Source organism: Dermacentor silvarum, chromosome 2 (assembly GCF_013339745.2).
Source record: "Dermacentor silvarum isolate Dsil-2018 chromosome 2, BIME_Dsil_1.4, whole genome shotgun sequence".
Taxonomy (NCBI): domain Eukaryota; kingdom Metazoa; phylum Arthropoda; class Arachnida; order Ixodida; family Ixodidae; genus Dermacentor; species Dermacentor silvarum.
The window spans coordinates 164,111,974-164,137,005 of NC_051155.1; the positions used below are offsets into that span (position 1 = coordinate 164,111,974).

Genomic DNA, 25,032 nt, shown 5'->3' on the forward strand with positions numbered 1-25,032 from the left:
TTTTCGGCATCCACACATCAAGAATAAACGTGCGCCGAGACCATGGTGTACGTATATATACATTACACCGTGGCCGAAGTATAACTGCCGGCCGCTGCTGAACAAAGGGTATACAAACCTTAAGACGCCCCGATTTGGTTTCCCGCACGCCCCGTATCGCGCGTGCCCATACGGATAGTATATATCTTACACAGTGGCCGAAACCAAACAGGAACAGCTACCAAAACACTCGAGTATATGTATGAGCAACCAGTCGCCCCGTAACTCTCATTTGAGGCACAGCTCGTTCAAGAAAACGCCACAAAATGACTTGGCCAAACGATTACCATACGACCTATGAACGCGTTAGGGAACAGTCGACGCGGAGACCAATCGACAGATACACGCTAACTATAAATCACTAGGTCCCTTCCAATTCAGAACTGCGTGTCGAATTTCCGTCTATCCAGTGACCTGTATACATCTGCACGTGTTGCAACATATACACACAGCTACGCGTCCTAACGGGGGCACTCAATGCCCACAAGTTTATACAAGGCTATATAGGGATCCTGTATGCACGTGCACTTTTACACAACAAGATCCAGTCGCGATCGAACTGCTCCCTCGGCCGTCTCCCACTGCGCTAATACAAACCCGCCCAGCCCGGGATGTGAAACAGCTACCGCACCATCACTGTAGAAACATCGTCAAAAAAAAAGGAAACATAAGAAAAAAAAAAAAAAGAAAGAAACACACCTTCTCAGTTAGTCTGACCGCTCGCTCGCTCGCACAGTAGTCTAGTCATTGCAATATCTCCTTTGTTTTTTAACAGCGAAGCTGTTTAAGCTATCCGTAAAACCGTGCTCGTCGATCGAAAAAGCCTCGCCTGTTCCTACTCCGCCAAGCTCCGCCCACCTGCCTAGACCAATTCCTGTAAAAGGGAGTCACTCCACGCCCTTTGGAAGTCTCATTATAGGGGTCTGATTTGCCACTGCCCGAAACAACTTTGCGAACGCCTCACTACAGCCTCATGATCATCATCATCATCAACAGCAGCAGCCGTAACAGCAGCCTATTTTAGGTCCATTGCAGGGAAAGGGTACGGTAGAAAGGGCCTACTCCTATCGATCTAAGAGTGTACCGCTGTCTTGCTTCACTGTATAACCGGTGCAATTCCTTCACACTATACAAAAGCCTTTACTAGATCCGAGTTTAATACTACCGCACTCTCCGCTAAATCCGACGCATGTTCCGGCGCCGGCACCGCTCTGTCTGCAATGCACCCGCAAGGGGCCGCAACCTGATCGAGCGCGAGCGAAAGCGGTGTCGGGTTCGGGGCCTCGCGGTACGCTTGTCAGTTCGGCACCGCGGCGTGACGCGGAGCGGGCACGTTTTGAGCCACTATATACGTTGCACGCGAGCTCGCGTCCCACGGTCGATTCCAAAGGCCACTTCGCTTATCTCGGGTGGCATAAACTCCCCCCCCCCCCCCCCCCTCACGTGGTCGCACTGGACTCTCTCCAAACACCATCGACGAAGCCTCTGCGAATGCGCGCCACAGGAACCGCAGACAAAACAAGCTATAGCGTCGTGCGGGAGGCAAGCTAAACCCCTCTTACTGCATGCCTCTCTCCCATCCCAAACCCACAGTTTCACCAACCCCGGCAACAGACACCGCTCCGGATCCGTGTATACATATTTCTTCTTTCGCGTTCCGGTTCAGTGCGCTTGGTGAAGAAACGCTAACGGGCTCTCGCGAGAGCTTAATTCTGTATACGGCTTCACCCTGAATTGCACTAGCGGGATTTCACGAGGACAGGTTCCGCGTTTTTGTTTCGCGCTGTCCGCGCGCACTCGGAAGCTGTGCGCCCGTGACGGTCTTCCAAATATCCTACTTGTCGAGCGATCCTTCGGCGAACCGTATATCTGATACGCGGTGTACGTTATATATACCGTATATCCGTTGTCTGCTCGCCAAGGGCGAGCCAAGTATTTTCGCAATTCAACGTTTAGCGAAAGAACGCTGCCGCTTCGCCCTTACTGACTCTTTAGCTCACAGATATGGCCTAACTGCTACACTAAACTACTTCTGCAAGCAAATGTCTTCCCTTCAACCTCTGATGAAAATAATCGAGAGGGGGCGCCTGATTATCCTGTCAGTAAATATGTTTCAACAACGAAAAACGACAACCAGAGAAGATAAGATGGGATATGTTCGCTTCCCATTTTCCCGCGCTCTTGTATAGCACGGGTGAGGTCGCAGAAGGTTCAAATCGGTTTCCGTCAGAATCCTAATCAACACACATGTAGAAGCATATGTGGCGATATTCCAGTTGCAGAAAGTGGCTCGCGTGCCCCCTGTGGATCCCTAATTCTAGCGAGCACGGTGCGACGTTAGAATATTTTGATAAAGCGTTCGCAAATTCGACATGCGACGCAGCCACTTCGCGCGCCACGCGATAACCACGTAGTTATCGTGCAAGCGAAATGCCTTCAATCAGCTACCACGTGGACAGAACGTGATTCGGGCGTATTGGCAGCACGATCGTTCCATATATGGTTCCCGCTTTGCCTCTCTGCCACCGGTATTCATAAGCGGCCCTCGACTCAAACGCGTTCGTCGACGCCATACCATACACACCGAGTAGTAGTACTCCAGCACATACTTCTTTATGGGGTTTTACGTGCCAAAACCAGTTCTGATTATGAAGCACGCCGTAGTGGAGGGCTCCGGATTAATTTTGACCACCAGGGGTTCTTTAACGTGCGCTACAACGCAAGCACACGGGCGTTTTTGCATTTCGCCTCCATCGAAATGCGGCCGCCGCGGCCGGGATATACAGGAACACACTGCCACTGCGTGCGTGCGTGCGTGTGTGCGTGCGGTGTGCGTGTGTGCGTGTGTGCGTGGTGCGTGCGTGCGTGTGTGTGTGTGTGTGTGTGTGTGTGTGTGTGTGTGTGTGTGTGTGTGTGTGTGTGTGTGTGTGTGTGTGTGTGTGTGTGTGTGTGTGTGTGTGTGTGTGTGTGTGTGTGTGTGTGTGTGTGTGTGTGTGTGTGTGTGTGTGTGTGTGTGTGTCTTTCTTCGGCGCTTATATGGGCCATAAGACTCACTCCGTGTTAGCAAACCAGCTCACCTAATATGAATTTGTTGCGCTAACATCTATCTTTATGTTCGCTGTATCTGCGCCACCAATATTCCAACCGTCTCTTATACTATTCTCCTCCGCCAGATTCATTAGCCTTTTATCTATATATTCTTAAAGAACGAGACATCGATCAATCTTACTTCGTGCTCGTTGACCTCTGTATGGATTGGCCTCAAGATTAATAGCGCCGCCCTTCGGCTAAAGGAAAAACTGCACTTCTACAGCGCTCCTCGGTATTTCTTCCGGCGAAGCACTCGAGTAGACGCCGTGAGCGCCGGTTATGAAATTCTCAAACCAGAATCACCGTGAAGCGTCACTAAAGGGCAGCCCATAAGAGCATCACTCAAAGGATGGTGCTAGCTGCCATTCACTATCATGGGTCTAAATGGTGAAACTCTCTAGAATGTTGTGGCAAGAGGAAACGGCAAGTCAACTCGGAACGAACAGCTGATTGCTTTAGCCAGGATCCTGCAACCATCAACCTCAATCTAACCGTCTACCACTGAGAGTGCCAGCAAATGAAGTACCTCTCAAACGACAATCACATTGATGATACCAACAGGACGTTAATGACGAACATTTACACGAATGTCAATATTACACGGAAATAAGTTACTTGACAGAAATGCAACGATGCAACAGGGAAAGTTTCGAAATTAACATTACAAAAATGTGGGCAGCTTGCACTAGTGGTACAAGGCTGGAGTAAACAGCGGAGCTGGTGATCGACCTAGCTTCTTCCAGGTTTTACTATAGGCTTGGTTAAGTTTTGCTAGGAAATGCTAAGTGCTGCTAGGCACGGTATTCCGAATCGGCTCGCCGGCGACGCGCAGATTCTCACTTGGCCGCGCGACGCGCTGCAAAATGAGCGGCTTCTTCTTCGGGTGTCTGGAGCGGCGGCTCCGAGCTTTATCTCCCCGGTGACGCCACGGCTAAGCTGCGCATCCACACTTGTCGGGGCGTGGCTGGTCGAAGCCCGCCGAGCCGCCGCCAGAGGCGCCTGCTGTAGTCACGGACGCCGCGCGTTCGGGGCGAACGCGGGGAAACGCGGACGGCGTCAGCAGCAGCTCTGCGCGTCGGCTCTCTCTTTCCCTCTCCTTAACGTCCCATATCAAGGCAACACCACCTAAACAAGATAAGGCCCGAGTGCTCCACAGTGACGTCATCCGTACGTCACGTGGAGTAGGCCACCGTGAGCGGCGGCGGCGAGGTTCGAACCGTGGGTGCGCCAGCAGCGTTCGTGCAAGAAAGCGCGCGTCCGTCTTGCGCAGTACGTGCCCGGTGCGCGCAGGAACGCTCTGCTAGCGTTGCAGCGTGGCCGTTGCGCAGGCAAGTTCAGACGTATTTTTGAGGTTGCTTGTGCTGCATGGTCTTCGGGCTCGTTTGCGTGAGGCTGTGCTGCAAGTGCAAAAGCACGTTCTTCATTCTTGGGTGCCTCCTGTGTGCGTGGTGTGTTTGCGCGCATATGTGCTTCCGACTCGACAGGCTTTTGCCGTGTGCCGTACAAGTGCTGTGTGCCGAAGTGCCGGGGCAATTATGCGGCGGGATCGAAGGTTCATGTTTTCAGGTTTCCTGAAGACGAGGATCTCCGCAGGAAATGGACCAGACATATCCCAAGAGAAAATCTCGTCGTCCGCCGAAGAGAGGCCACTGTGCTTTATCGCTTATGGCTAGGGGTGGCATTCACTAAATCTTCTTCATTTCTTATTGGAATGGCCGGCAACGCTCTTTGCAATGCCTGTCTTTGCGAGTCCTGAATATAATGTTCAGAGACAGTCCCTGGCGTCCGTTCTAGCGCACCTTGACAACAGACCAATGTCAGTTGAAGTGATTCTCACATGTCGTCGACAGAATACATCGCAGCTGAAGGCGACGAAGGGGTTACTTAGGTTTTTAAAAGAAACGGGCTTGGACAAGCGGTTGTGACAGTGATGTCACGTACCACGCAAGAGTTACGGACTGTGACTGACGATGTGTGTGCTGTGCTGTGTGCTCTCTCTCTCTCTCCTCCCCATCTTTCATTCCCCCTCATCCCGCTCCCATGTGTAGGGTAGCAAACCGGTTGTGCTGAACTGGTTAACCTCCCTGCCTTTCCTTCTTCACTCTTTCCTTCCTCGTCGTTACGAAGCACACCAGGGTAAGTTTCAATCTGTCGTAATTTATCTTCGAGGTTTATAGGAATAATGAGAATCTCTCCAGATGTACTGCAGAAGTGTCTTGAGGAAGAGCTTTACTAAAAATGTAAGCTGCTGTTTCGCAAGTGGATGCTTTACTTAAACTGGCTGTCCCTCTCTTTTAGGTCTGCGAATTTCACTTCACACAGACAGTGACATCGTCCGTAGCTACGCATCGTACGTGGACGACGCTACAGGGCGCACAATTACTGCACCGTTAACCCACATCAGGCTTCGCGCAAATGCAGTACCATCGAAGTTTCCGGAGTGCCCGAACAAGCTGTCAACCAAACAAAGCGCAAGAGAAAGCTCGAAGTCAAAGCGACTGCGTCTTGAATCAGCTGCTTTACAACGTGCACTCGAAGATTCTGCGGCCACGTACCGCCGCGAAGAGGAGGCAGACAAGACATCCAGTACCGATGAATTGTATGACCACATAATAGCAAGCAAAGGTTTGTTTAAAGGTAACCGAAGCCTCATCATGGCCAACATAGTTAAAGACTGAGCACCGTTTATTAAATACTCTGTAGTCGTGAAAGACGACATGAGTGTCACTGAAAACATTTTAAAGACGTCTGTGACAAGACTGGCAGCATGTATTCTCGTTCCAGCTGTTGCGGAGAGCAAAAGAGAAGTTCCGGGCCAGAGCTCCTTGAAAGTATCGAAAAATTGGACGCGGACTTGCTTTCAAACACGGAGGGCACACAAATGGATGTTTACGACAGTATTCGGTTTCTTCTTGAAGAGCGGTCTCCTGCAGGAAGAAAACGCAGCCCGTGTTGTACAGCTCCTACTAGAGCAGCTTAAACTTTTGACTGCAAAAAGGGAGCCCAGGCGGTAGTCCGCGAAATTCATGATACTTTCCTGGATTCTCTTTACTATATCGCCACATGCATACAGATTACAGATATAATCGCAGCTACGGCAACATCACCCTACCCCACCCGACAACGGTGCGATCCATTTGCTCATCCTTTGGAATGAACCCTCAGGAGAATTAAGGAGAATTACGAATCTTGACCACCACCAACGCTTCGTGAGTCTAATGATAGATGAGATCCATACCAAGCCATATTTCGACTATAAAGGTGGAAGCATCACGGGTGTGGCACATAATTCTAACGAAGCCGCCAACACTGCAGTTGTCTTTATGGTACAAAGCCTCACGTGCCAGTTTAAGGGAGTGGCGCACATTGTTCCTTTGCACAGAGCTGATGCGGAGTTTCTCCATAATCTTGTGAGAGACATTATTTGTGGCCTTGAGAATATTGGTTATAGAGTTATTGCTGTCGTGAGTGACAACAATTCAGTGAACCGGAAAGCAATTTGTGTTTGTGTTGTCTCAGTTTGTGTTGCCTCCTAGCAACCAGATTGTCTTCCCTCATCCGTCCGAACAGTCAAGGCCGCTGTTCCTTGTCATCGATCATGTGCACTTACTAAAGTGCGTCCGAAACAACTGCCTCAATAAAAAAATAAAAAACGACAAGCACTGTTTCTACTTCCCCGAGTGTCCCACGAAGAACCGCAAGGACAACACATGTGCTCTGCTTCTTTCCAAACAATCGCGGATCTATACAGTTTGGAGTGCGAATAGCTGCTGAGATATGGGTATAGTTTGTCTAGAAAGGTCCTCTGTCCATCAAGCATTGAAAGACAAAACGTGAAACTTGCATTGCAAATATTTAACGAGTCCTTACCCAACGCCCTACGAACCCTAGGAGCCAAGCACAATTTGCTTTTGTACCATGAAACTGCAAATTTTGTGGATATTATAGCAAAGTGGTGAAAGATCATGAACGTTAAAACACCGCACAAGAGGAAGCGGCTCAAGGACGTACTTCAGGAACCTCTTTTTCCTTCAATGGACGATCCCAAAGTGGTCTTTTTGCATCAGCTTCTCGACTGGCTGGACACAAGGAGAAGCAAGGACCTGGCTAGTGGAACGCTCACCAAGGAAACCCGCGCAGCTCTTCACCAAACGACGTATGCTCTGCTAGAAATCGCCAGTTACTGCTTCAACGAGCTGCGTCTCCCTTACGTACTTCTGGGAGAGCTCCAGACTGACAGCTAAGAAGAGCGCTTCGGGTAACACAGGCAGCTGGCGGGCTCTCAGTACCACGTGTCCATTCCACAGCTGTATAAAGGAGAGAATAAATTAAGGCTGCAAAGTTCATTGCCCGTGATCCCTACATCTCGCTGCACTGATGGTGCATGGGATGATAGCTGGGAAGATCTCCGCAATCACTCGAAATCACCCAGGTCAAAGTGGAATGTCGTAGTCACTGCCGACACGCTGTCGAAAATTTCAGATATAGCATTTCGGTCCTCATATACGTAGCCGGCTACTCCATTCAAGCAGCATCGAAACTCTTGAAACTGCTTGAAATGCAGGGCGCTGCTGACGATAGACAAGCCCATAAATGTTGCCGTCGCACAGAAACACTACGAGCTTGTAAATGTACTAGACCGAGGTGGCCTCGTGTTTCCTGCAATGTGTGTCGTGAATGCTGTTACCCACTGCTACCCTGGTGTACACAAGCTGTCCCAGAAAACTGACTTTTTGAGGGTAGCAAATCAGCGGCAACTTGTCACAGACCTCACTTTAGAGCTGCTTGCCACTGATGAGTCTTGTGATTTCGACGAATGCGGAGGACACACCAGTGAAGTTGTCATGAGATATGTATTATGGTGTGGTCGCATGAAAAACAAGCTCTTTGACGCGGACAATAAATCGAAGCAAAGAAAGGAAGCTACGCTGAAGAGGAGGTCAGCACTGTGACATTCAAATATAGGCCATGCTCCCTGTCATTCCGCAAAAACCATTCTCAATCCTAAGGTCGAACCATTTCATTTGTTGTTGACAGTCTTTTCACTATTGGCAGCGCGCAAATAGTTCTGTGTAAATAAAACTATCCTGAACACCCTCTATGCTCTGTGTGCCATCCGTTCAACTACGCCTAAAAAACAAGCACACCGGTTAACGTTGCACGTAAATGCACGATACCTTTATTTAGCTCCTATCCCCCAGCGCGCCGCCGGCCTGCTCTCCGCGACGTCACTCGACGAGCGCTCCGGCATTCTCTAGTCGAGGTCAAGTGTTGGTCAAGTCAACATGTGCACGGCACGGAGAGGAGGTGAAGCGCACACCGCTCCGCGAGGTGGTTGCTAGGCAACGCGCGTTGACGTTATGCATTGCCAGGAGCAGTTCTTGTTCGCGCTACGCGGCGCAACTAAGAGCTTAAACAGCTCCGCTGTTAAAAGACAAATAAGTGGGCGCAGCATATATACATACCTGCTGAGAACACCAGGCGCACTCTGGATGCCTCAGGCACTCGGAGCAGTTGTCGGCGCTCGAGGCGCACGGGTCCGAGCGCAAGGCGGCAGCGGTGGCCCCGTCCTGGCCCGGAAACGGCTCCGGGCTTGGAGGCGCTTCCCGGACAGGCGCTGCCTTATGGCCCGGAGTCGAATCTTCGTCCAATGAGAGAATATCTGGCAACGTGGACGCCTCCGGGCTCGGCGACGACTGATGGAGGTCCGCGGTAAGCCCCTGGCCTGAAGACAACTCTTGGACTTCGACCGATGAGCCGGGACCCGCCAGCAGCACGAGCAGGCAGCAGCAGCAGGCCGCCAGGACCACCGCCATGTCTGGTCGTCCTCTGCAGGAACAGAAGAAACACGTTCGTTTCATTCGCCTCGTGTCGTAATTTATTAACCGTTCGACAATGAATATATGTGGAGAGGCCACCTATATACCTAACAGCTACCGGTATTACCAGTTGCACGGATACCAGTAAGTGCACTCCGCCTCTAAGATGAATGCAAGGTCACCGCGTCGGACGCTTGCATGCAATGTGGTGGTTCTCGGTCACTTGAAGTCGCACTCGGGTCTCTACGGTACAGGCAAGTTCTAGGAAATCAGTTCAGTTGTCAGACGTCTTTATTAGTCATCTAGAGTGTTCCTCTTGCCCTGAGACACATCCGGGTACCTCACTGAGACAGGTGCTCTGCCGGGTCCACCATCCGAGTTAAAGAAAACACACGACTGTTCACAGAGAAGGCGAAATAAAGGACGTGGCTTGTCTTTAGGAATTAGTGGTTTAATGTTCCACTGCAGGGTAAATAGAATTATGAGAAAAGCTTTAATAATTGACTGTGGGCTAACTTGGTCACTCGGAGCTCGCTCTGTAACGTGCTCCGAGTGACTAAATCAAAGAGCACGAGCGTTTATTTATTTATTTATTTATTTATTTATTTATTTATTTATTTATTTATTTATTTATTTATTTATTTATTTATTTATTTTATTTTTTTTTTAATTCCGGCTCCATCAAATGCGGCCGCTGCTGCCGCAGAAGTCGAACTCGGGCATCGTGCTCGGCACGAAGCCGCCACAGACAACGCCACAGCGCCGGGTTTACTTGAGTAATTATACATTTTATCTCGAGGGAAGGAAGTGCACGCTGCCCGCCTGATGGCGCAGGCCAATTAGAAGAGAAATTACCAAATGAAGATAAATGTGCCAGCGAGAAAGACAACTGGTGAAAAACTGTATACTTTGACATCCCTGCACGTAAGTCAAAATTTTAAATTCCCGGGCTACTCCGCGCGTGACCACATATAGTTGACCACAGAGTGGCGTAAAGGACGCTTGTATTGTGCTTCTATAGCTCTTTGAATGACCCTGGAGTATTGTGGTGCGCACAATGCGCAGTTCTGCAGTCCAAGCAGCGAAACAGCTGCCTTTCCCTTTCGTAGCCAACCAGACACATTTCTGATTAAGATCTCTGCCTTAATTCTCTCTCTTTTCTCGCTCTCGCCACGAACGCGCACGCTCCGAAAAAAAATGAACGTGATAAATCGAGGAGCGCGAGATCCCTTGAAAATAGGGGCAAGTACGGGATATACGCAGTCACTCAGTCTGCGAAACAGTCGCGTCGTTTCATATGCAGCTTTTGTGACGTTGACCTACGACGCATGTGGACACGTGACAAGAGACACGCGATGACGGGGGCAGCGTGGATATAGTTCTGCATCGATGCCCTGCGCGGTAAGGTCTCCCAGTCTCGCACAGGGACTGGTGGGGAGGCCACAGAGGCGGGCAAGACCCATCAAGAACCCACGAGCGAACCCTCTGTTTGTGCAAAAACAGCGGCGGCAAGTACGGCCGGAAAGAAGCGCGTTTTCCCGCGGGGTGCCCCCAGGGGATGCCGCTGAGTGAAAAAAAAAAAAAAAAAAAGTTACGGAGGTAAACGCACGCCGACGAAGACTCGTTAGCTTTGTCAACTGCCCACAGAAGCTAACTCGATGAGTCGGAAGCACGCTTTGAAGGCGTTCCGCAAGCATGCCGAGGGGGCGCACGAAAAGGCAAACAGGCTGCTTTGTTCCCGTTCCATACAAAGCCGACGATCCGCGGAGCACGACCTCGGTAGCAGAGGTCGAAGGAATGCAGGACGAACGGGTGCCGCATGCTCGGAAAGTCTCGAGCGAGGACTTTTCGATCCTTCCCGTCCCATCACATTTTCGGCCGCGCATTCTTATTTACACAACGCACGCACCTCGTTTACTACTTCGACATTATGCACTCAATTGTCGTTAATGACGTAAACTTACTGCGCCGGAGTATAAGCGCAATAGTGGCGGCAACTTGGTCCTGGCGACTGCGTCTCGACACGCTTCTGTTGCGTATAAAGTTTGAAGTTTTCTGACAACCTAAAAAAAAAAAGAAGAGAATCAGAAATCCTAAAAACAGTAAACGCACGCACCCACCTGACTACATACAACCTACAGTACAGAGCCGAGCGTTCCACCAAAGTGAGACCGAGAAATTACCGAAGCCTCATGCAGCGACTTCTATTGCAACAACGTATAGCCAGCCTGGGAGCGGCAAAACAGCTCGAGATGCACCCACGGCAATTCCACAACGCCAGGGGACACGGTAGCTATACCTCGGCAAGCCGCTGACGAATAACATATATGCAGATGCATACACATTCCCCGACGCCCTGACGCAAGTCGTAGGGCAAGAATCTCATATAAACACTTTGCATCACGCGTATATAGCCACGGGCACATAGTATACGTGGATGCACCATGCATGCAGCACATCCCATGCATGCAGGAGGAGCCGCACTCGCCGTGGTGCGCTCTGGTCGGCTTCTGAGAGAAGAGACTCGCCTTCCGGCAGCGGCAATGCGCGGTGGAATCGTTCACCCGCTGGGCGTCGAAGGGAGGCCCATCGCGCGAGGCTGCCCCCTTTTCGAGGAAACGATGCGCGCCGGCCGGAGCAGAGATTCGGAAGGCGGGTCTCATCGTGCACGTAGTAGGTACATATACCGAGAGGTTCGTGCGAGGGCCGGGCTCCGAGCCGTCGGGCGCCCCGGTGAAGCACACACCAGGCAGTCTTCGCATGGGCGCGCTCCTCTTGAGCACAGCTTGAGAGCGCAGGGGGCAAAGTGCCCCTCGGCGGCTTCGCCGCCCCCGCCCCCCCCTTACCCCCGGGGCAGCACCTATACCCACTGTCTCGCGAGAACCGTGCAGTACTGTGGAAGTGCGCGGGAGGATAGTTTAATGCGCGCACCGAATGCACGACGTCTGGTACATAGTGACAACGCGGTCAGGAAAATCAAATGGACAACGTATAGAGGAGGACTGCCCGAGGTATACGATAAAGCACCATAAGAGAAAGACAAGCGAGTCGTGTCCGCGACGGTACAGAACGGTACGAAGGAGACAGGCACAGCTATATAACGAAACAACGATAAACCTGAGAGCGTTGTGTTCCACCCTCTCGTTGAACTATATACAGCATTCGTTTCTTCTGCGCTGTTAATTGTGCAGTATTGAGCGCGGTTAAAAGAGCGGCTCGCGAATCCTTACTAGCTGGCCGACTCCGCGTGAGACTGCCAATCACGAAACCATTTTCTTACGCGTGAAACGACTTCCTCAATCACGTCAGTCGGAGAGGTGACTCCGGCTGCATAGCTTCCGCAATAGTGCACGGTTTTAGTGATATAATCCAGCGCGCGTGCACACGTTCTTTAGTCATAGATGTAGGGAGCACACCATGGAGTTTGTCGGACGGCAGCTACCGGCCAGACTCGCGGGCGGCCGGGCCCCTAATTGCGCGCGCCGACCACTGCTCCAACCGAAGTGAAGCAGTCGTTCATCGAAGAGGGGGCCCGCCGATTAGCGCGAACGGCTTTCCTGGACAGAAGCTGCGCTCGCCGCCACTTTACCGCGCTTATTTTTTGCCCCCCGTCGCATCCCCGCGATTAGGCACGGCACGCGGTTACGGCGAGCGGCTCTTTAGCGCTACTATGCAAGAAAACGAACGGACCGCTCTAATGGGCTAACGATAAGTAGTCAGCGGCGGGACCACGCGGACGGTGGCGGCAGCAGCAAAGACTCGGCAGGGGTCAACCGTTGTCGGGTGCTCAGCCTGGGTTTAACATTGTGTTATAGAGTGGGAACAGGAATGCGGCTTTTGGGTGTGTAGGTGTGTGCGTTTGGCGGGGAAAGGAGGGGGGGGGGGGCGTAGAGAAGAAGGGAACGAAGATGTTCAGAAGTTTGTAACAAAGAAGGTGCCGACAACTTACTTGTCGGGAGTGACTGGCCGTCCCGTGCCATGTTAAACTCCCTATTATTGCGATAGCAATTATATGGATATTCCAGGCGCATTTTTGCCGTCGCCGTGATGTTCCGTATGAAGTTCAACGGGCGTTAACACCGTCGCCGCGCGCCGCATTCTGTATGTGCGAGTGAAAGCGTGCGAGGGGAGCCGACGATCGCGGCTCAATCTCGCCCGCGCGAAAGGGAGGAAAGCGGGCAGGAAGCGGCCCGTCTTCCGTCGCGCGCAGGCACCGGGGGGACGGGAGAGAGGTGGCGGCGTTGTACTCCGGCAGCAACTGTGTATTGAGCGGCCGCGCACGCCCTATCTTGAAAACGATCTGCTTTGGGGGCAGAGTCCTTTGTGCGTGCTGCGTTCTCGCCGCTCAGTTTGTGTTGAAGCGATAGGCAGCACGACGGTCACTTCGCTCGCTGCTGCCGCCGCGCTTCCTCACGCCAGTGTTTTCACAGCGAGTGTCCGCGGTCATCGAGTGTGATGTGTTCATGTTTGCCGGCGAGCGCTGACACATTAGTAATTTAGATTTATTTGTAAGCGAACGTTGGCAAGTTAATACGGCCGATAAAACTGCTATTCTTACTTCGTACAGCCGTCTACTAATTTATTTGCTATCGCAATCGATGCTTCGCCTTTCGGGCGAAACTGCCACTATTTTTTTTTTTCGATGATCCTCGCACAGCCCCAATTAAAGGCTCGTCCACTCCTCTGAGTCAGGGTGAATGTATTATCATCAAGGAGCCCGAGAATTTTTGGAAATGGTGTCAATTATATAAGAAGAAGCAGTGACTCCCGCAGAAGCAGCATAGCGTGCACACCGTTTGTTCTTAGATCGTATATATATGCTTTCCACCATGTTTTGTGCGGTTTCGACTCCCGGTCAACAGCGATGGCAGTTTGATGCTGGCAGAATGCAAAAATGCTTGTGTACCACCGAGCTTAAGTGGACGTTAAAGAACCGCGAGTGACCACAATTGAGCCGGAGTCATCCACTATACATCGGCGGCTGTCATAAAGCCCATGTGTTGCTTTGGGACTTCAAACCCAATGTGAATGAATGAATGAATGACTACATTCAGGCAGGAAGATAGTTATTTCAGAGCGATGCACTATTCTGGACACTAACAAATTGAGCACCGTTCTCTCCTTTAAAACAATCAGCGTGCTAATGGAGACGATAAGAGAACGCGATCAGAGGATAATATAGCTGCCAGCCGATCCAGTCCCGTCGCACAACATGCCGTAGCATATTTGCTCGTTATAAATATTTAAACGCTAAAGAAGGAAAGACAGGGAGGTTTGCCGAAGTAGGCTTAATCTATTTGACAACTCGGCAAGGAAAGAAGAGGATAAACTGACAAAGTGATCACGACCAATTTTTTTTTTAAGTGAAAAAGGAGAAGCGACTGTCTGCACGCACCACATGTCTAAACTTGAACGAACAAACTCAAAGCGTCAAGCTTATGTTCCAGCAATGAGAGCCCACGCGCGCCGCAAAATTCGAATAGCGACCGACGCTCAGGCTGGCTGTCATCGCTCGTCCTAAGGGAACAACGCTATTGTGCTGCATTCACAATGTATGTCCACGATTTCGCTATTCGCGACATCTAATGAGGTACTGTTGCTACGTGAGTGGCGCTATCGTGCATGAGTTCAATGAATTGTCAACGCTTGTAATCTCCTGTATAAAGGCATTCTCACCCCCACCTATGGGTGAGACGATGCGGCAGATTCGCACGGATAGCTACAACGCACTAATCTACAAATAGGTTCCGAAACACTTCGCTAAAGTATATATATCAAGCATTTTCACAGTGTCTGACTTGAGCACACACCTATTGCGTGATACGTACACACTTTATTAACGATGATTAACCGACAATATTTGTAAAAAGGCAGTGTGAAAGGTACAGAAGAAAGGAAGTTGACCGGCCGTTCCGAGGCAATTGCACAGGCATTACCAACTATATAGGAGGCTACGCTTGTGGAATATATCTATACGGCATTGCATTCCATCCTGCATGGGCTGGTGTGCTCTGGAAAAGGCCACTCTAATACGGCGTCTTGAGCTGCCACAAAAAGGCGGCGCTGCGGTATAGCATGACAATTTTTATCTTGCGCGCTTTCTTTCTTTCTTTCTTCTTTCTTTCTTTTCTTTTTTGCGATCTTGCATCCTCTCTTTCATCACTTTTAAAACAATTTCTCGAACAGAATTTATTTTACACCACCGTTAATTGGCGGTGTAAAATAAATTCTTTTCGAACTTTTTTACCAACTTACACTGCCAACGACGGTGTAAGTTCGTAAAAAAGTCGCAGTTTCGCCCGAAGGTCGGAACATTGCTTGAGATAGCAAATTAGTAGACAGCTATACAAAGAATTGATGGTAGTTTTATTGGCCGTATAAACTTGTAAACATTCGCCTACTGATTAAATTAACAAGCATGGTGTCACGCGCCACAAGCAAACGTGAACGCATCTCACTCGATGACCGCGGAATGTCGCTGTCAAAACGCTGGAGTGAGGAAGCGCGCCTGCAGCAGCAAGCGAACTGACCTTCGTGCTGCCTGTCGCTTCACCGCGAACAAAGCGGCGAAAACAGCGCACAAGTGGCCGCTCCATACGCAGCAGCGGCCGGAGTAGAACGCGCCCCCAATCCCCTCTCTTTCCTTCCCCCGGTGCCTTGCGCGCGGCGGAAGACGGCGCGCTCACTCCCCACTTTCCTCCCTTGCGCGCGAGGAATTCAACCGCCATCGTTACATCACCCTCGCACGCTTTCACTCGCACATACAGCATACAGCGCGTGGTAACGCGCCAATGGCAGAAGTGCGCCTGGAATGTCCATATAATTGCTGTCGCAATAAAATGGTAGAACGAGCCCGAAATTCGTAAACTTAGGGGAAATTCGGGAGAGTTGGCACTTGTGAATTGGTGAAACAAGCTAGCCCAGCCAAGCGCTTCTCGAAGTTGGTTCACGCTCATCGAATGGGTCTCGCACGTGCTTCCAAAATATGAAGCAATATGAAGCGGATGACGTCTCATTATTATTTTTTTTTTTTTGTGGCGTCCAGTGCATTGAAATTGCTTGAAAGACCTCCGCACGAGACCAGGGTCAAGCCGACCACGCGACGCCGGTAACAACCGCACCCAAAGTCGTTGCAATGGCTCCAGACGTCGTTTCAAGCGTTTGTCCGCGAGTCTTGATGAGCGCTGACGTCACTGTCGCGTAGCGTTCAGGAGAGGCAAGAAATCTAAAGGTAAACTTCAGTTTCTTCACGTTTCTTCCGTAACGCTTTTTGCGGTTCGCTACAAGCGGCCTATAGACGGCGGGCAAAGGTAGGCTGAGATATATTGCTATTGTTGGTTGACAAAGAAAGTAAAAGATAATGACAAATGGCCTGCTGGTCACACTTTATATAGCTGCCTCTCCTTGTGCTTGCGTAGAAATGGCCGGAATGCTTCCCCACGGCCGCTCGACGAAACGCACGAGGTCGTGCGTTTCATCGAGCGGCTCTGGGTTCCTATGCCCCACCATATAATCATCACCACCGAAGGTGGAAACTGACACCTGAACGTCGGCCAGCCGAGGAGAGGAGGTACAGGTCCCCAAGGTTATCGACTATAGGGATACGGCCGCTGGATAGAAAGGCACACGACCGTGTGCCTTTCTATTCAGCGGTCATGCTATCGAAGAAGGAGACGCGGAGTGCCCGTTTTGTTTGCCTGCAGGCGATCGGGAAGACCAGTCCATCTTGCGGTCCCCCTAAGAGAGAACAGGTTTCCACACCCCGTGGCAAGCAGGGGAGCAGCCCATTACCTCTTTCTTTAACCGCGGGTGCCAACGGCGGTGTAATCCTGAGCGACAGAGCTACAGCGAGGGCGGAGCAACCTCCACTGCCCGCTGAGAGAGCGGACAAGTTGAGCCACTTCGGAACACCTCCCCCGCGTGAGCCTGCCTGCCGCATCTCGTGAGGACATGCGCTACCCCAGACGCATCACAGCCTGGTCTTCAGTAGTAATTCGTTGTTTATTACTATTGCTCCTTTTCCGCATAGAGTGAAGAAAAGGGAAGTAAGAAAATAACTGCTGAACTGCAACTGTATAACCAGTGCAGGTAGGGTGAAGGAGTGTGGGAATGGGAGAGGCTTTATCAGGGACGAAGCTACTTGCATTATGCACAAATAAACAAATCAATAAATAAAGCGGCTATACATGAATGGCCATAGTTCGCTTGCGACGTCACTTCGGTGGGGTGAGCTTGTAATCCGGGGGTCATTTTGTTATTGTCCACTTATAGTGAACGGTCCATTTCGGCTGCCGCTGAAGCACTGATTGGCTTGGCTGTAGTACGAGAGAGGCGCCTCCAGCCAGTCTACGCGGCCGTACAGCTCCAGCCAATCAACGGCGGCCGAAGTCCACTAGGTAAACACTAGGTATATATATATATATATATATATATATATATATATATATATATATGAGTGTGTGTGTGTGTGTGTGTGTGTGTGTGTGTGTGTGTGTGTGTGTGTGTGTGTGTGTGTGTGTGTGTGTGTGTGTGTGTGTGTGTGTGTGTGTGTGTGTGTGTGTGTGTGTGTGTGTGTGTGTGTGTGTGTGTGTTACTGTATGCGGCTCCCAAAGGGAGTTTGGTAGCATATACAGTCATTTTAGCGGACACTGGCACACCGGCACTCTTTACGTAACAGCCAGGATGCGAGGCTCAGCTCTTCTCGGAAGTCAAACGGTGCTTTGTGAGCTACCTTTCTGCGCGCCAGCCGTACTCCTAGATTTGCATGGAAGCAACGCCCGCGGGACTGTGCTGCCGCATCTCTCTTCTTTCCCTTTCTCTCAGCCTGCTCCTACCCATTAGCTCTGTAGGATAGCAAATATAGTGCATCTTCCTCTATACAGAAGAACCCGGATATATCGAATCTGAAGGGGATCACACAAAAAAGTTCGGCATATAGGTAATTCGATATATAAAACACAAATGTTATACAAAAAAAATTCAAGGGTGTTTTACTGCTGTTCGTTATACACAATAGTTCGTTATATCTGGGTTCGATATATCCGGGTTCGACTGTGACCCTATTCACGGCGATCCCGTGGGCGCCGCCATGTTTGATGACGCGTCCATTGCTTGCCTCAGCTGCCTCCGTGTTTACAATATAGATGTGTACGACGCCCCGGTGCGGCTCGGCAAACTTGTGTTTCGGCGGATATGGTAAACGGTGACTGGGAGGACGACACGATCGAAGCTTTGGCCACAGCTTCAGAGGACACGTAAGCGCTTTCGGTGTTCGTTACGGCTTGTCCAAACAGCGGGTGCAGCGTATACGGTGCTTGTGTACAATAAAAGCGCGGCTAAAAATGCGTTCCAAGCTGTCGAAATCTTTCACTAGTGAATTTAATCAGGATCACTGTGTTTTGCTCTCGATTCTTTATTCGGCAAACACTTTGAAGCAGCGGTTTGTAATGTTTCTGACTCAGCTCTCGGTGCATTCACTATCTCATTGTTTATTTTCTGCCTAATCGCTGACGAGTGTGCGCGCTGTTGTGATACATTTGTTCCTGCTGCGCAGAAGGGCGCTTGGGACGCGTAGGTGTTCGGCACTGTGTAATCGCTTGTAGCAAAGACATATCGTTAGTCACTCGCTTACCCCCCGTGGACCGTCACGAAATGTTCAGCTTCGAACATTCGTGTGTAGTCAGTGTATAGTTGTCGTCACCCATGCTTCTCCGCATTGATTCAAGTGTGCGCCCTTGCATTCACTTACTCTTTGATACGCTGGTGATATAGTGGGCGTACGCTTGCGTGTGAGTTGGGGTGGATGTGTGCAGATAAAGTGCGAGACACATATTATGTCAGGAAGCGGCACTACTCGCTGTGTAAAGAGCGGTACTCACTCTTGCCGACGTGCCGGGGCTGAAGTCCTTTCTTTGGAGGTTAGCAATACAACGCTGGCGGAAGGGCCATTTTTTTTTTTTTTTAATGCTCGAGGAAAGTCGTGCAATCGAGAAAGGCTGGCCACACAGGCTGTCCTTATGTAGCAGCGGTCCGTGGACTTGGCCACACAGATTCATTCTATTTCTTAAGATGCCAATCACTATCTCTTGCAACCGACCACTGCACACGTCATAAGCGCCGACTACGGGGAGGGGGCTCCCCGTAGTCGGCCGAATTTTTTTTTTATTTCCGCTGGGAACACCACGCACAGACACAATATATTTAAATGTATACAAAGTACAAAGTTTATTACATTTTTTAAAGAGAAGGAGGTAGCCAACTAAGTGGATAGTCTATACCTAGAGAATGAATATGTTGATGTACAACGTTCACCTCACTTCAAATTACTTTGGGTGCTTTTTTGACCCTGAAAAAAACCTGCAGACTTCAGTGACCCCTTCGGCAGAGTCTTCTATCAACGGCGTGTGAAAAGCACATGAGTGATATGTGTCTCAATATTGATTCTCTTTCCAGTAGGCAACGCTAACGACAGGCGACAAAATAAAATAAAAAAAAACTCTTTTAATTATTTACAACATTTACGCATTAGGGATGGAAACATCGCCTCTTGCATGCACAGGCCATAAATACGGTGTGTTTCAGCAAACACTTTCAAAAAATTTTTAAAGGTTGCCTGTGGCAGATAGCACAATTCTAGTTCATGAGCTGGTCTACTCGAAGAGTTGGACATTACTTGCACAAAAAATTCTAATGCATAATCGACTAATTAAAAAATCACCAATTAGGTTTTAACATATTAACTTATGGCCCGTGTTGCAATTTACAAATTCCAGCCGTGGAATTCGCAAGGTGGATGCACTAGGAACTAATTCTCAGGGTGGCACCAGTTTGGAGATATTAATTCCCGAACATTGCGGAGAAATGCATTGGCGTTCCAGTTACTTTTGCGCTAACCCGCCGTGGTTGTTTAGTGGCTATGGTGTTAGTCTGCTAAGCATGAGGTCGCGGGATCAAATCACGGCCACGGCGGCTGCATTTCGATGGGGCGAAATGCTAGAACACCCATATGCTTAGATTTACGCGCACCTTAAAGAACCCCAGGTGCTTTACATTATTACATATATAACTATGAAATAATATATATATATATATATGTGTGTGTGTGTGTGTGTGTGTGTGTGTGTGTGTGTGTGTGCTGCGCATAATTTACATAATGGGTCCGCCTCATTTCACTTCATCCAGAAACTGCCATCCGCGAACTTTCTTCAGAACAGATATCTCCAAAAATTAAAATGCCCCCCCCCCCCCCCCCCCCCCGAAAACAACAACAACATTTGCAGTCTTTTTCTGGGCTTCCCTTAACAGACCCATGGGTAGTTCACTCACGTCGTTAAACAAACAACCACTTCACTGAAAGAGAAGGCCCGAGGCACGACATCTCCAAATCTCTTTTGCAAGCACTGCGCGCAGTCCGTTGTCAATGGGACAATTCACTAAAAGGACCATACGGGCGACCACCGCGGGGAGGCCCCTTCGGCGACCTTCCGCGAAGCGACCATGTGCATGCAGAAACACAGCGGGAGCAATCTTGCCCCCGTGAGATCTCAAGCGAGATCTCGCAAAAAAGAACGCGTCGTCCAGCGCGCTTCGCGGCTTGTCAGGAGAAGCCGGACGAAGTTCGATCTTTCTCCCCTCCCAACTTTCAGAAGGGCTTCTCGAAATGCGACTCGACTGCAGCCCCTTCGGGGTGGCTGGCTTAGCTTCTTCTTGCAAGTGGGTCTGCGTAAAGGGTTGTATACAGACACGCTCGATCTAATCTGGTCGAAGGAGCGGGGCTCCATTGAAGCGTTCGCATCTAAAGAATTGACACTGCATGGGTGAAAGATATAGACAAGCGATTTCTTTAGGCATTCAGGAATGCTTATCTTCTTTTATCTCATCCCCCTCTGCGCGCCGAGCGATCTATATGCCAAAACGCGAGAGCGTCCAGCAGTTGTCGCTCCTGCAGGCTTGCCACTGAAACAAGTGATGCGATTCCGCCATCACAACTGACTAATATAAGCCCATTTCGCACTTTGTCCACCCTGAACACACATAGCACCTCGCGCGTGACTCGTAGACTTAAGTTTAAACGCTACACGTCAACTATTAATTAAAGGCACCGTAGCAGAACGTTGACCAGAATGGACGATAAGGCAGAGCATATCGCGGGCGAAACATTTAGTGGAAGACGCGACGCCGTCGGCCGAGCCGATACGCGGCGCCGGCCGTGGCCGAAGAAGGCGCGGCTTCCTCGGACCGCTCTCTCGCGTACGGCTATCGCGCCTTGGCAAACACGCGGTCCGATAAGGAGGCTACGTGCGCGAGTAAGACCTCGCCCTTAGGACACACACGGGACTGCATACGTACTCGCAATGACCGACACAGCGAGGTCGGCGGCGTGGCGCCCGGCAAGACATCGACACATAGAGTTTGCAGGCAGATGGGCGATCTCTTTATCTACTGGGGCGTGACTCACTTGCTCCCCGGCGCTGCTCTGTCTTTGGTTAACACGTTTACGCACGACTATACAACGCCGACTCGCCAGCGCTACGTTCACTGAGCGTGCTGGCGACCGATCAAAGTCCCGAAGTTGCACGACTATACAAGTGCCACAGCTGCTGTAATACCAGAGCGGTCTGCTGTATACAGGAGAGGGGACCGCTTCGCTTTCGTGCGGCGGGCGTTGACGTCTCCAACGTACTACGTTGGGGCTGCTAAACAGTACCGCTCATTGTTGGGCGTGATGGCGCTGAGTTATGCGACGCTCGTGCATAACCAGACGCGACTTCTTTGACGGCTCGGCCATTAACACCATCTGCTGCGCGGTGCAGCATGCAGTCTGGCTACCAAACGCAAACGCAACACAGACCGGTCGGCGGCGCATAGGGAGTTCGCGATCAGAGTCAACGATGAGCATGCACGTATCGGAGTGTAACGTGCAAACTAGCAACAGGAAATGTGAGCGGCAAAACGCTGAAGAAACGTGGAAAAGTGTAACATCCATTACATAATGGCAGGAACTCCAAAAACGACCAGGGAGAGGGGGGGGGGGGGGGGCATGTTCGTTTCGTCTGCCGCTGAAGTGCTGATCGGCTGAGCGTGCCTGTCTCCTTCTCACGCGTACCCCAGCCCATCCAATCATGCGGAAAATCAGCAGCAGACGAAATGGACATGTCCACTTACGGAATAACCCCCCCCCCCCCCCCCCCCACACACACACACACAGGGACCCCAGCTTCGGCCCCGTATTCACATGAATAGCAAGCGTATCGGATTCACGCATAAGAGGGAAAAGAAACGATAAGCACGCGCACCGTCAGTAGCTTGCAATTGGCTTACTCAACCTCCAAGCAGTCATGAAACGAATGTTTGGAGGAACTGCAGCAGGAAGCTCGTAGCGTCACTCCCAAGTACCGAAGTCACGCAAAAAGTAGTTTTCGCGCTAAGTCGGAGCATGCGTCACGCCAACGAAACAGCTAGTGCAGTCGGCGCTGGCAGTCCATTCTCCCTGTTGATGACGTCACAAATAGACCTACGTAACGTAGGAACGCTCAAGCCGGGAACCGCGCGTTCTCCTTCATGAGACCGCGAGTGGCCTGTAATTTCTCGGACACCCTGTCGCAAGCATCGCGAGAGCCGCAGAGGCGTTTTTATGACTGGTGTGTATACATAGGCATGGAACATAACACACGAGTGAATCAGCTGAGACGCTTCGACCGTCCCACGCCCCGCACAACAGGGGGACTGTGCTCTGGAAAATAACTCCCTCGCCAGAAGCGGTCACGGGTTGCGTACGACTCGATTTGTTTCTACTGCCAATGGGACTGTTGACGAATACACGCACATTTCCTTGTCCAAACACAGACGCGTCTCGTCAAGCCGAGAAAACAATTATGTCGGTGGGGCATTTCGCACCGCAGCAACAGAGCCACAGACTATGCTACACTTTCTGGGTGGTAAGACCGCCTCTCAATTATAAAATTTCTACCCGACGAAACTAACACGTTGCTAAAGTTGAGTATTACAAAAGGTTATTTTTGCCAGCATCGAACTGTCAGTCCGCCGCCGCCACGCTGACAGCAATATTTTTTCAATGCTCGAGATGTACCACCTGTTCGTAGATCCGCCCATAACTTCGCTTCTAAGCTGTTTTAAAGTCATCTTTTTAGCGTCGCCTCACGCATTCGACCTGAAGTTTACTGTAGTGGGCAGTAAAGGGGGCCAGAGAGGCGCTTGCGAAGAAAAACGGGAGTTTTAAAGGGGCTCCGCGCGTTCCGAAATTCGACCGCGAGAACATACGCTGCAGGATGGGTGCGTAAGCGATCGTGGGTCACTCACCAATATCGCTGAAATCCCCGGTGCTGCTGCGATATCAGCGCCGTGCCGCCTCTGGAACGAGCAACGCGCACAGCCTTTGCGGGAGGTTTTCAAAGGCTCCCGCTGCGATCGCCGTGAGGGCCGCGTGATGTCGACGACGACGACGTTCCCCTGCACGCGCCCGCAGTAGCCGCGCGTAACCGGTGCACACTAACCGGCTCCTCTTCACAGGCCTCGGCGAGAGAGGGTGAAGCGCTGACAGCGATGATCGTAATGGACCAACAGCACATACACACACACACACACACGTAGGTCTACCTTCTCACTGAAACGCGGCGAGGCACATTCCGCCGGCACTCAACAGCGCAGCAGACGCTCGCACCTGTTTGCAGACGAGCGCGCAAACAGCGGCCGGCGCGGGGAAAGCATGGTGGCGCCATCTGCCGCCGATGCAAGAAAAAAAGCTATCGATGTAGTATAGCCTTAGAGATTGACAAGCGCGCGAACATCGAGAGCCACGTGGACAACGCCAAATCTCGGAGGCTATAACTGCCTCCCGAGTAGCCGTCTGGGTGCCGCAGAAAAGTTATCGCAAAATATTACCGGGAGATACCAAAACCACCGATAATATGACACTTCAGGTAAGGCTGGAAAAGCAAATGTCGGGTCTGCCTAGTGGCGTTTCAACACCGTTAAATTATCTATTTAATTGGCTGCATAAATAATTAATAAACTTAATATCAGGCAAGAAACAAAATATAATAGTATTCGAGAAATGGTACTCGTTCTGCTACATAATGGTTTATTGCCAAAACGCACGTGACAGATAACTTTTCAAACTACTGCTGTGCGAGTAAATCCGCGCAAGAATAAGCGCGCAAAAAGAAACTCGGAATGGCCTGACACTGGGACAAAATAAAGTCGCTCCCCTCCCCCCATTTATTCCACTCATGTCAGGGCAATACAAATTAACATACAATCATTAACAGTTTGCGAAAAAATTAGATTTCTCTTTGATTTTGCGTAGTACAACATATATCTTAAACAGTGACGCGGAGTTCTATATTGCCCGTAAGATTTTCCATAAGAGTAACACTTTCAAATTAGTACACCGTAATAGTGTGGCTAGTACGATGTGAACTGCCCTTGCGTTCTTCTGATCACGTTTCAAGAATTGTTCCAGGAAATGCTCGCCCATGCGAATCGACTACTACTACGATTACAGATTACAACACTATTACAGAGTGAAACTTTGAATTCAAGGCTGTGTGCCGAGGCTTCGCGGGGAATTCAGCTTTCTCGCAAATGTCATGTCCCACAAGCTTTTGTGGCCGACCATACGTCAACATTATCGCATGGAAGTCATACATGTAATAAGGCACGAACGGTGATATTAGTGAGGTCGCTACACTAACAAACTGTAACCGCGGAATTTTCGGAAAAAATGTAAAACTTGCAAGACGCGTCGGGCTTAGTTTTCTCTCTCTCTCTCTCTGTCCTCTCGTGCAAGCTGCCTGTGGCGACCCTGACCAGCTGAACTTGGCGCGGCGCCACTGCCACGGCCAGAGCTGACGTTACAACCGGCTAGAGGGCGCACCCCAACTTCATCAAGGCCATGCCGTGGCTACGCATATGCGTCACCGGAACATGCGCAGATGACGCGTTCCTGGGTGAGGCACCGCGCGCATACCGAGGACATTCAACTTTAACCTCACTTCCTCGTGGTGCCATTCTACGATCGAGTGTGCCAGGCGATCAGGGGAAATTTCCTGCGACTTGTAGAGAC

At 50.6% G+C, this 25,032-nt stretch overlaps 1 protein-coding gene across 1 annotated transcript in view; it reads right to left on the reverse strand.

Annotated features, from left to right (window-relative positions):
- The window catches only part of LOC119442026 (integrin beta pat-3-like), a 52,870-nt gene extending 29,194 nt beyond the window's left edge, over positions 1 to 23,676 (reverse strand). The window contains exons 1-2 of the mRNA XM_049661814.1: positions 23,268 to 23,676; positions 8,595 to 8,958 (exon numbers count right to left, since the gene is read on the reverse strand). Coding sequence (XP_049517771.1) covers positions 8,595 to 8,945 — 351 coding nt within the window. The 5' untranslated portion in view covers positions 8,946 to 8,958; positions 23,268 to 23,676. The remainder of the gene's footprint in view (positions 1 to 8,594; positions 8,959 to 23,267) is intronic.
- Between the last annotated feature and the right edge of the window lie 1,356 nt (positions 23,677 to 25,032).